The sequence below is a fragment of the Lichenostomus cassidix genome, chromosome 3 (genome assembly GCF_008360975.1).
Source record: "Lichenostomus cassidix isolate B80296 chromosome 3, HeHo_3.0, whole genome shotgun sequence".
Lineage (NCBI taxonomy): Eukaryota > Metazoa > Chordata > Aves > Passeriformes > Meliphagidae > Lichenostomus > Lichenostomus cassidix.
In genome coordinates this window covers 17,905,314-17,916,218 of record NC_139483.1, presented here as the reverse complement: position 1 = coordinate 17,916,218, position 10,905 = coordinate 17,905,314, and the positions used below count along the sequence as shown (strand labels likewise).

General features: G+C 58.5%; 1 protein-coding gene across 2 annotated transcripts; it reads left to right on the top strand.

The window, feature by feature from the left end:
- The first annotated feature begins 1,179 nt into the window (after positions 1-1,179).
- HLX (H2.0 like homeobox) lies at positions 1,180-5,368 on the top strand. 2 transcript variants are annotated; one of them, XM_085054745.1, is made up of 4 exons: positions 1,184-2,297; positions 2,866-3,045; positions 3,521-3,705; positions 4,489-5,368. In XM_085054745.1, exons 1-4 carry the CDS (start codon positions 1,727-1,729, stop codon positions 4,831-4,833), a joined length of 1,281 nt encoding a protein of 426 aa, XP_084910871.1. In that variant the 5' UTR covers positions 1,184-1,726; the 3' UTR covers positions 4,834-5,368. The 2 variants fall into 2 exon arrangements, with proteins under 2 accessions (XP_084910872.1, XP_084910871.1); XM_085054746.1 differs by lacking the exon at positions 2,866-3,045 and having other exon boundaries at positions 1,180-2,297.
- Positions 5,369-10,905: the final 5,537 nt, after the last annotated feature.

Sequence of the window (10,905 nt, the reverse complement as noted above, 5' to 3'; positions counted from 1 at the left end):
CGGCAGTGGGAACGCGAGTGGGACCGGAGTCGTTCAATCCGGTTTGAGAGCAAGAGGATGGCTCCGGGGTCAGCCGGCGAGGGGGAGAATGTGGGAGAGATGCAGGGAAAGTGGACTTTCTGCTGTCGAGGCAGGAAAAGTTCAAACCTAATCAACCTTTTTTTTTCGCAGCCTTTGGTTTTCGGGCACATTTTGGCAAGCCAGCCCGTCTTCATTTTTCGGTTTTGCCTTCGTAATAAGAACCAAAGCGGTGCCTGGCTTTTCCCGGGGAGCCAGCCTCACCTTTATCTGTTATAACATAGAGTTATGGCTAAGGAACGCATTCACTCTCAGTCGCAGGTGGTTTCAATATTCACACAGAAGCTACATCTTCATACCTGGTGAAAGAAAAATAGTTCGCCTTTCTGGCGGTTCCCCGAAAACCGTCAGAATTTGGGAAACGCTTTGGAAAAAAATAATATGATATTTTTGAAACAAAATCAAAGCAAACTTGCAATCGTCCGATCCGGCAGGCTGCTCAAAACGGCAGCGACTGCTTTACTTGTACAAAAACTAAAAATAAAGAAATTGTTGATTCTCATGTGTCAGGTGAGGACAAATGTGATGTTAGAGTGAAGGGGGAAAAAAGCACCAAAGACACTTTGTTAAACTTGTCCTCAATCATTGTGGCGAATATAGCTCAGGGTTCTGGTGTTCTGGAAAAAAAGGGGATAGTTCTGTCGTGAAAATTTTGAGAAGTTGTAAAGTAGTTTTTAAAGTGTAATTGGTGTGCAAGCAAATGCAGCCACCGGGATGGAGAACATTACAAAAATCTATTGTAAAATTACACTGTCGTCAAAATACTTTTAGGTAATTAGTCGCTACTAATGCAGGATCCAACGTGTCCTGGGCCCAGAATATCTGGGAGCTCTCATAAATGCATATGTTGCGTGCATCAGCATGGACTCCTTCTCTTCCAGACCATCCCAGGCTCATTTATCCGGGAAGGAAACACATTTCCTTGAGAATCGTTTCCAAGAGGACAGACCTGCTTCCAATAGCCAAGAATTTCCCTGTGCGTTTCTTTCAAACGTTTGGAAATCGCGGCGGCAGCAAGCGCAGCCACCATGCGCTGTGTTTTTTCTTTGGGGGGAGGGGGGCGTGGGGAGCGCTGTTTATTCAAAGTCTAGGGGGCAATTTAAGGGAGGCATAGGTGTGTGTTGCGGTGCACTTTGTGGGGCAAACCGCTGCAGATCGCGGCTCCAGGGCCACGCAGTTGGCGCTGCGGGCGCGGTGGCCATCCCAGCGCCCCGGCCCTGCGTGGGCGTGTCGGCGGGCGGCGCTTCCCTGCCCCGCGGATCGCGGATTGGGCGTGGGGAGGGAGAGAGGGCTGCTCGCTGCCAGAGAAAGTTTTGGGGAGGGGTGGATATTTTTTTTCTTCCCCCAGTGCGAGGAAAGGGGGTTTGGTTTGGGTTTGTTTTGTTTGCGCCTCTCCGCTCCTCGCCCGTTCGCTTTCTTCGTCTGGCCGAGGGTTCTGGGGACTTCTTAATTTTCGGGGTTATTTTTTTCTTTTTTTTTTTTTTTCATTTTTTTGGCGGTTGGCTCTCCCTCCTTGCCCCTCTGGGAAGTGCTCAACCAGCCGCCTCTCGCCCCGCCATCCCTCCCCATGCGCCCGGAGCCGCGGGCAGCTCCGCGGCGCGCACCCGGGAGCTGAGCTGCGGAGCGGCGCGTCCCCTCCTCGGGCAGGATGTACACGGCCGGGCTGGCTCCTTTCTACGCCTCCAACTTCAGCTTGTGGTCAGCGGCGTATTGCTCCGCGTCGGGGCCGGCAGCCGGCGGCTGCTTCCCGCTGGACGCCGCGTCGGCGAAGAAGCCGTCCTTCTGCATCGCCGACATCCTCCACGCCGGCGGCGAGGCGGCGGGAGGAGCCGCCGACAGCCTGCCCGGAGGGCCCGGCACCGGGATGCCGGCCGCGCTGGGAGCCGTGCACCACGGCGGTCCCTTCCACGCCACGGCCTCGCCGCTCCGGCCCACGCCCGTCGTGGCCCCCGACGCCCCCGCCGCCGCCTTCCCGCCGCGCCTCTCGCCGCTCTCCGCCGCCTACCACTCCCACCACCACCGCCCCCCGCAGCACCGATCCCCCGCGGCGGCGGCGGCGGCGGCGGGCGGCGGAGGCGCCCCGGCCCCCGCCCGGCTGCCCGGCGGCCACACGCACGGCTCGGCGCCGGCGCCCGCCAGCAAGGACCTGAAATTCGGCATCGACCGCATTTTATCGGCGGAGTTTGACCCCAAAGTCAAGGAAGGCAACACGCTGAGAGGTAGAGAAATTGACTTGTCCACTTTCGCTGCTAACGCTCTCGGTGCTCGCTTACTTGTTCTGCGATTAGCGACTACACCCGCGATTTGAAAACTTTGCGATCTAGCCGAGAAAATAATTATTAAAAAAAAAAAAGAGTTATAAATCGGAGTCTCTAATAGCGCTCACTAGGGCAGCCCCCCATCCCCCGGCCCCCGCACGGCAGAGTCGGGGCGCAGGGCTTGAGCCCCCGGGAAAATAGCGATAGCGTGAAAATAGCGAGCGGAGCGCTCTGCACTTCCCGGAGCGGCCGGGGATTTCTGCTTCCCAGGGCAGAGCCCGTTTAAAGGCTTTCGCTGCAATCCATCTCCCCTCGCGGCCTGTAAACATCCTGACCAAGGGAGTAAATATGTCGGAGGATGTCTGAGTGCCGGGACACGGCCGCCTCTCCCGAGGAGAGCCCCTGGGGGCGGGAGGCGGCTGCTTGGTAGCCCCCCGAGCCCCTCCGGCCGGGGACCCGCTCCGGATCATGCCGGCTTGTCGGTCTCGACCGCGGTATAACAGAGCTCTCCTTGTTCCTGTGCTCGCAGATCTGACCTCCTTATTAACTACCAGCCGCCAAACTGGGGTTCATCTCCCCAACTTGCAGCCTTCCGCCGGCCAGTTCTTCGCGTCTCTAGACCCCATTAACGAGGCCTCTGCTATCCTGGGTCCCTTAAACACAAACCCAAGGAGCTCAGTGCAGCACCAGTTTCAAGACACTTTTCCAGGTACATTTTGTCCCTCCTCGACCCTCCTGTGGCTCAGGGCCCTCCGTCCTGGAGCAGCCCCCTTCCTCCTGGAGGGCCTGGCCAGGCACTTTTGAAAGGCCAGGGTCTGTGTTCTATAGCGAGATACAGATTTTGGGCGAAAGCCGGGCTGCGTGGGGGGGGAGGAAGAGCCGGCTAAGGCCTGATCTAGAGAATCATCCCATCGAGTACAAGAGTAATAACCTGGGCCGAGAGAGAAGGAGCGGGGAGGGGGGAGAGGAAGAAATTCGGATTGCAGACAGCTCCACCCGCGCCCGAGGCAGCACAGGCTGACAGGACACTTACCCATCGGGCAGGCAGGGCCACGCTGGCCCGGGCCTTCCCTGCACACCGCAGTCCAACTCTTATTCTGATCGATTTAAGGCTCCCTTTCAGGCTGCGGGGTTAATAATGCCGTCTCCTTCTCTCTTCCCCCCTTTTCTCTTCCCCTCCCCAGGTCCGTACGCAGTTCTAACCAAGGACACGCTGCCCCAGACCTACAAGAGGAAACGCTCCTGGTCCAGGGCTGTTTTTTCCAATCTGCAAAGGAAAGGTTTAGAAAAACGGTTCGAAATCCAGAAGTATGTCACCAAACCGGACAGGAAGCAACTGGCGGCGATGCTGGGGCTGACAGATGCTCAAGTAAGAACGGTTTTATTTCAAATCTTCCTTCCAGTTTAGATGGATACCAGAGGGCAGTGAGATTTCAAAGTGTTTTCCCTTCCTTTATCATAAGTGGGGCTGTCTGAGGAGCTGCACCTGGCCCCGACCATCTCTTGCACCCAGTTCCCGGCCCGGCGCCGAGTTTTTGCCTTTATTTTGGCCACAGAGAAGCAGGCCGGGTGGGGAGGCGAGCGGGACCAGGGCAGACCATCAGTGTGCACTTTACTGGAGTGCAATTTGCTGTAGGAGGCAGTTTAGGTCAAAGGAAGTAGAAGCGAACACACTATTTTTAATGTCCCCTTTTTTCTTTTTTTTTTTAATTTTTTTTTTTGTTCTAAATCTTTCTCCGCGTTGTGAAATCCTTCGTTCTGAGGAAGTGAAAACACTTCTTCAAACGGAATCATTAAACGCAACTGTGTAATGATTCCACTATTGAGGGCCCGCAGCGCACAGAATTGTATAACGCTGTGGTTTCTTGAGCAAGATTTGGTTTCCTGGAAGAAGAAGTAGAAGGAGAGAGGAAAAAAAACCGTCCAGATAAACAAACACGGGGTGGGGTGTGTGCAGTATTTAAATACACAAACCAGAAGTAGGAAAAAACAAAAACCAGTCCTTCAGTCGCGTAAGGATGTGGGCAGCGGGAGGTGAGCACGGCGCCTCCTTCTCTCCCCGCGATGCCGGTCTGGTGGAAGGGGTCGGGGCCGGGCGCGGTGCGGGGCGCGGTGGGGCCGTGCCGCCCGTCTAAGGGCGGTGCGGCCGCAGGTGAAGGTGTGGTTCCAGAACCGGCGGATGAAGTGGCGGCACTCCAAGGAAGCGCAGGCCCAGAAAGACAAGGAGCCGCCGCCGGAGCCAGAGCCGGCGGCCCAGCGAGCCGGCGCACCGCCCGCCGCCCCCGGGGAGCCCGAGCGCAGCCCCAGCCGCTCCGACGGCGACAGCGACAGCAGCGACGCCGAGTCCCTCGATATGGCCCCCAGCGACACGGAACGGACTGAGGGCGCCGAGCGCAGCCTGCCCGCCGCCGGGCTGGGCAAGTCCTGCGGGAGCACCGGCGTCCCCTCCCCGCCGCCGCCCGCCGCCGCCAGCCCCGAGCCGCGGAGCGGCCTATAGTCGGGGTGGCCCGGGACCTGTGCGCTAATTTATCTCCCTTCCCCCGCCCCGGAGCGCGGCAAGGCCGGCCCAGCACCGGCCCCAGCCCCGGCCCGCTCCCGCCTGTGGCCAGCGCCCGGCCCGGCCCGGGGCGAGGGGCTGAGGACGCGGGCGGAGCGGGGAGCCCTGGCCCGGGGCGGCGGAGCGTGAGGCGACCGCCTTTCCCTCAGGGCTGCTCGCAGGAGACCGGGGGTTCTCTCTCTCTTTTTTTTTTTTTTTCCCTTTTTAATTTTATTTTAATTTTCCGTTTCCCGCCCCTCGTTCTCTCCAAGGAAAATTCGAGTGAGGGACTGCGAGAACGCTCCCCGAAATCCCCACCTTTCCCCAGCCCCCCCCAACCAATTTACAATGTGAAGTATTTTGCCAACGTCCTCATTGGTTGCAACGTGTTGCTTCGAATAATCCGGCCAAGAAATACTGCACTGACAAAATATATAAATATATATATATTATATATATATAACTCCTGTAAATAAAATGTTTGCTATGGTTTGTAGCCACGTCAGTCTGTTGACCAGGGGAGAGGTCTGGAGTGGCTGCCCCAGCTTCTTTCACCCCGCTCCAAGGCACCAGCTGCCTCTCCTCTCCTTGGAGCCTCCCCAGGCAGCCTTCCCCTTTTTTCTTCTCTTTTTTTTTTTTTTTTTTTTTCTTTTCCAATGAAGGCAGTGACAAGGACTGGATTTGACGAGGCAAAGTTGTGCCCCGATGAGAAAGTTACCAATGACATTGGTAGCCCCGCGTGTCCCCGCACATGTGTCTGTGCCGGGTGAGGTGGCTTTTGATCGCGGATGCCAGGCAGGGCTGGGCTGTCTGTCCCCCCGCGACTCTCCGGGCCGCTGCCAGGAGCCGGCGGGGCACTTTTGGGGCGCAGGGGGTGCACGACGTGTTTGTTTTCTCTTGTTTTGCTTTGCTTTGCTTCGCCGTGCTTTGCCGCGCACCTCTCCGCAAGCCCCCGTGACGTCACAGCGTGGCTGCGGGGTGCGTTGTGACGTCATGCAGGCGCGGAGGCCGATGGCGGGATGGGGTAGGGTGAGCACCGGGAGCGGGGGGACACACGGCGGATCCTCCCCTTCCCTCGGTGGGTGCCTCCGGGACTGGGTGCCCTCCCCGGCTCCACCGGCGCTCCCCGGGGGTCCAGGCCGGGATCCGGCGGCTCCGCTCGGGTTCATAGTTGGCTTCGCTCTCGGAAAAATATAAAGCGCCGCGCTGCTCCGTGCTCTGCTCCTCCCGCGCCACGAGGGAGGACGGGGGCCGCTTCTGAGCCAGCCTGCTTCCCTCTCCTTCTATACTAAGCAGCATGGATTAGAGCGAAAGCCGAGGCGGTGGGCAGCCCCTGTCCTTCCCTCTGGGAAGCGAGTTTTTTGCCTCGGCACAGAAACACGCGGAGGCCGGGATCCTGCTCACGGAGGCAGGGCAGAGCAGGAGAAGCTGAGCCGCCCTCCCTTTGCCCCCCAACCTCGGCCGATGGGCACTGAGCCTGTGAGAGGCTAGAAAGAAAAGGGGGACGGAGCTAAAAAGCAAAGGACAGGAACAATCCCGGTGTTCTCCAGCGATGTGGAGGCGGGTGAAGGTCTGGCCTTCGCCTGCTGCTTCTCTGAAGGCTCAGGCGAGAAATCCTTCGGGGCCGGCAGGGTTTGCCCCGGAGGACACTCGGGGCCACCCTTGCTAGCGGGAGCAAAGCCCCGAGGACAGGGGAAAAAAATGCCAACAGAATTCCCCCGCCACAAGCCGTGGGGAGAAGGAGCTGGGGCATACGGCAGGCCAAGAGACGTCTTGCTGGACGGAGAAGGGAGGGGGGAATTGGTAAAAAACGTGTAACAGAGAGGGCAGAAGCTCCGTCAGAGCCACGACAGGCAGTGTGATCTCCAAACGGGGCGCGCACAAGGTTCTGATGCGTACCTGGATGCGCTCAGGGCAGCGCTGGGAGGGTGCCGTCCCTGCCCGACCCCTCTGGGGACAGAGGAGCGGGACGGGGGAAGAAATTATCTGGACGGGGCTTGTAAATTAATGTTCTGCCTTTAAAACCCTGCCAGGGAGGAAACGAGAGGGTGTCACGGCTTATCGGGGCGCAGCGTGGGCCCCGCAGTTCTCTTTCAGCCCAAGAGAGCGGCTGCGCCCATCAGCGCGGGATTTGCCGTGGTGTTGGAACTCCCCTAAATGCAAGGGAAGCCGCGGGACGGACGCCCAGCGAAACACGATTGTTTCTCCTCCGATAAACCACCGTGGTGCGGCTCACGGAACCGCAGGAATTTGTTTGCCTCTTGAGTTTGCTTCCTGTAGACTAGCCCGTGCCCGAGAGAGGGTTTTGGAGTGGCTCTTGTCAGATGAGAAAGGAAAAGCGCGTCGGGAAAGAGTTTCTCTTCCCTTGGGTTAAAGGAATCTGCGCCTCCTCCAAGCGCAGGGCTGGCTGCGCGGGGGCAGAATGTCTCCACCTCGGCCTCCCCAAATAACGGGAGCAATGCCTGTCTGGACTCTGGGTCGAGGAGAGAGCAGGGGTAATGCCTTTATGGCATCATTTTAAGACAACGCGACAAAAGAGGGGGAAATCATGCTGTTGGGTCGCGGGCTATGGAGAAAGATGCTCAGATCGGAATGGAAGAGCTGGGATAAACTTCTTTCGTCCCGCGCCCGCTTTTTGTTCTCCATGCACCCTCGGGTGCTGTTCGGGCCAGGGGGCTAAGTGGCGGAGGGGGGAGACTGCGTTTCTTCCTCTCCCCCGGCTACAGGGAAAACAATATCTCTCGCCAGTTTGCTCCCGCTGTGCACACGCGGGTAGAGCAAAGCCACGAAAACGAGTTTGGGGAAAGATGCGCCCGTGGAGGGATTTGTTCCTGTCTCGACAGGGAAGGGAGATTTCGCCGTCCCGCGAGGCTGCAGTTACTGCTCGATTTCTGCGGAAGGAATCGGGACAATGGCTTGACCGCAGGCAGCTCCAACGCAGCTCGATGGCGAAGTCGACATGCCCGTAGCGCAACACAACACCCCTGCACCCAGAACAGGTCAAAAAAAGCTTGGGGGTGCCTCTGTTTTGCTTGCTTGGTATGACCAGGTAGCAGGAAAGGCTTTTGTCTCTGAACACAAGACGCCCGAGCCCCCTGTTTCTCCGCCGACCCGAAAACCTCGACGGTGTGTCAGTCGGGGGCAGGAGCTTTCCGGGCGGTCTCTTCACCTTCCCTAAACCTGTTGGGATTCCTTTGCAGATCTGCGCCGGGCACCACACCTCCCTCGGGCTGTCCCCTCCCGCCCAGCACTGCGGGGTGATAGAGGGGTGTCGCGGCGGGCTGGGGTCCCCACGGAAGGGCCGCAGGAGTTTTCCTGGCACTGCTCCTGTCCCCGCGGTCCTGGCCAGGGCAAACTCTCCACACACACTCGCTTCGTTGCTTCGCTTCCCCGCCCGGACGCCGGGCAGAGATTTTTCGCGCTGATTTCAGGTGAAAAGCTGAACGTGAGGCCAAGAAGCGGGAGCGATACACACTGCCGCACGGAGAGCAGAGGTTTCCCTGCCTCCTCCTGTTTGGCATGTATGGGAAATAGGATTAATACTGAAGCGGGAGGCCTCGCCGTGCCGCTCCGATATCCCAGCCCTGTCTGCGGGCATCCATACTCGCAGAGATCCGCAGCTGGGCTGATCAGAGCCAGGTCCAGCCGGCCTTCTTCCCGGGGAGCAGTTCACCAATAACCCCCACTTTTCCCGGGAGCTATGTTAGGAAGTCAACGAGATATTTTTCTTTTCGCCCGATTTCTTTCCAGAGACCTCTCATCTCCAGAGACCCGACTCAACCTCAGAAATAACAGCCACATTAGAAGAAAAAATCCCCATCACAACAAAACAGAAGCAATATTTTAATCAAGCGATATAAGGTGCAAAAGGGCCGGGAGAGGAGCTAGCATCGGGGTCCGCCCTGCCCTGCCCGGTGAGGAGGGGGTGTCCGCAGCGGCCCCCCCGGCCCGGTGCTGCTCCCCGCAGAGCCCCGTGGGCGCGGAGCCGGCGGCAGCGAAACCTGAGTTCGCCTCCCTCGTTAGCGGAGCGAGACCGGCCCCGCTCCTTAGGAAAATATTTTTATTTTATTTTAATGTCGGGCTTAAGCTGATGTCTTAAAAAATAATTGTTTTCAGACCCCAGTTCGCTCGGCATCGCTGTTTCACACTCGCAGGCACACACAGCTTTCCCTGCAGTTCATGCCTCGGGACTGCCTGGCGTCGGCAAGACAAACTGCAATCTCCAAAATGTCAACTTTTGCCACAATCTCGACTAAAAAAACCACCCCCTTCTTATTGCTGTTGAGCGCTCATCAGAAATAATGGCTGTTTACACAAAACCTTTATTCACTTTCTTAAATAAACACCAGTGAATTCAAATAAAGCAAAGCCTCAGCTATAATTCAAGCACAACGTTTGCTGTGTGTATGCTCGGCTGCGGACCTGGAGAGACTCCTCGGAGAGAAATATGAAGTCTCTTTTCATAGTCCACCTCCATTAGCTAAATGTGCTAGCTCACCTCGGCCAGGTTTATACTACTTCGGGTTTCCTTTTTTTCCCTCTTTTTTATATTTCTCCCTAGCTGAAGCGGAAATATTTCCTCCCTTTTCCCCAGTCCCTTTTTACAGAGGTGTGGTCCGGACGCTTTTCTTTTAAAATCAATTTGCAGAAGCCCCTTCCCCTCCCCTCTCCCAGCCTCGGCTCGGGTGCGCGCTGCGGGCACACCCCGCCCGGCCGTGGATGCTCTTGGCTCGGCGGGCAGAGGTGGCTCAGATTAAAGGGAGGTGTGCGGCTGGTGAGCCCGGCGAGGCGATGCCAAAGTCGCTTTTATTCGAAAGAACCGCCTAGAAATGCAGTTCGTGCAAACCCACGAGCTCGGCCGGGCAGCGGGGAGCGTCGGGGACCCGCGTAGGGAGGGGCGGCCCCGCCGTCCATCGCCCCTCCAGGGAACAGGGTCCGTCCCGGCGCGGCGCGGGGAGCACTGCCCTTCTGCTCCCCTCATCTCCCCCGCTCCCAGGCCGGGACTCGCGGCCCCAGCCCTAATGAGATCCATTAAGCGCATTATTGATGTGGAGGTTTGCTGTGAGGTCCCGGCTGGAGGGGAAGCGGGGCTCTGCTGCAGATACAGGCGCTCTGATCTGCACCACCTGGCTGAAACTAGAGAGCCGCCACTTCATTAATGGGTTTAGCCTTTGCTAATTGGTGTCTTTAGGAGCCTTGCCAAATTCTGCTGCGCGATCTTTGGAGGCAGCTTTTGTTTTTCCTTCTGCCGGTGACATTCGTTGACGGCAATTAGAGCCGATCCCACCGCAGCGCCGGCGGCCCGCCAGGCAGCCCGACAGCCCCGACGGGCCGGGCTGAGCGGCTGCTCCGGGCACCTCCTGCCCGCTGCTGCCTCCTCCATCAGCACCCACCGTCGTCATCTCCAGCAGAAGTGGAAACGCCGCAGGTGAACCCCGCAGCGAGGAGAGCCAAAGCCCTCTCCGCTCGCCTCGGTGACGGCTGCGGCAGGTGACACAAGTGGCGGTGGGGCGAAAGGCGCCCTGTGACCCACGTCCCCCTGCAGAAAGCAAGCGCAGGGGCTGTCGCTGTCCGCCGGGGCAGCGGGGAAAGCGGCCGCCGGGCCGATCCCGGGATAAAGCGGAGCGGCAGGGACAGTGCCCGGCCATGCCAGCCCCGCTCCCGCCGCAGCCCGGAGAACCGGCGCCACGGCCGAGCCCCTTTTGCCACCCTCCCTCGGGGTCAGCTTCATTCCCGGCCCCGCGGCTCTGAGCAGCTTTTCCGAGACTCAAACGGCCGTAGCTAATGAAATCCGCTCACCGCAAATCACAGAGCTCTGCCGTACGCTATAATCAAATTTCTGCTTGCCTTAAAAAACCCGGGCCACCCTCCTCCACCCCCGTTCTCCGGGCAAACCCCAAATCAAAGGTTTCTAGCCATCACACCCCTCCAGTTATGCCTGGTCCCAGGCCATGTCTCCCGGCCTTCGTGTCATTGCCTGCTCTTCCCCCCTCCTCGCGATGACCAGTGACTTTCCTCGGCCACCAAAAGAGG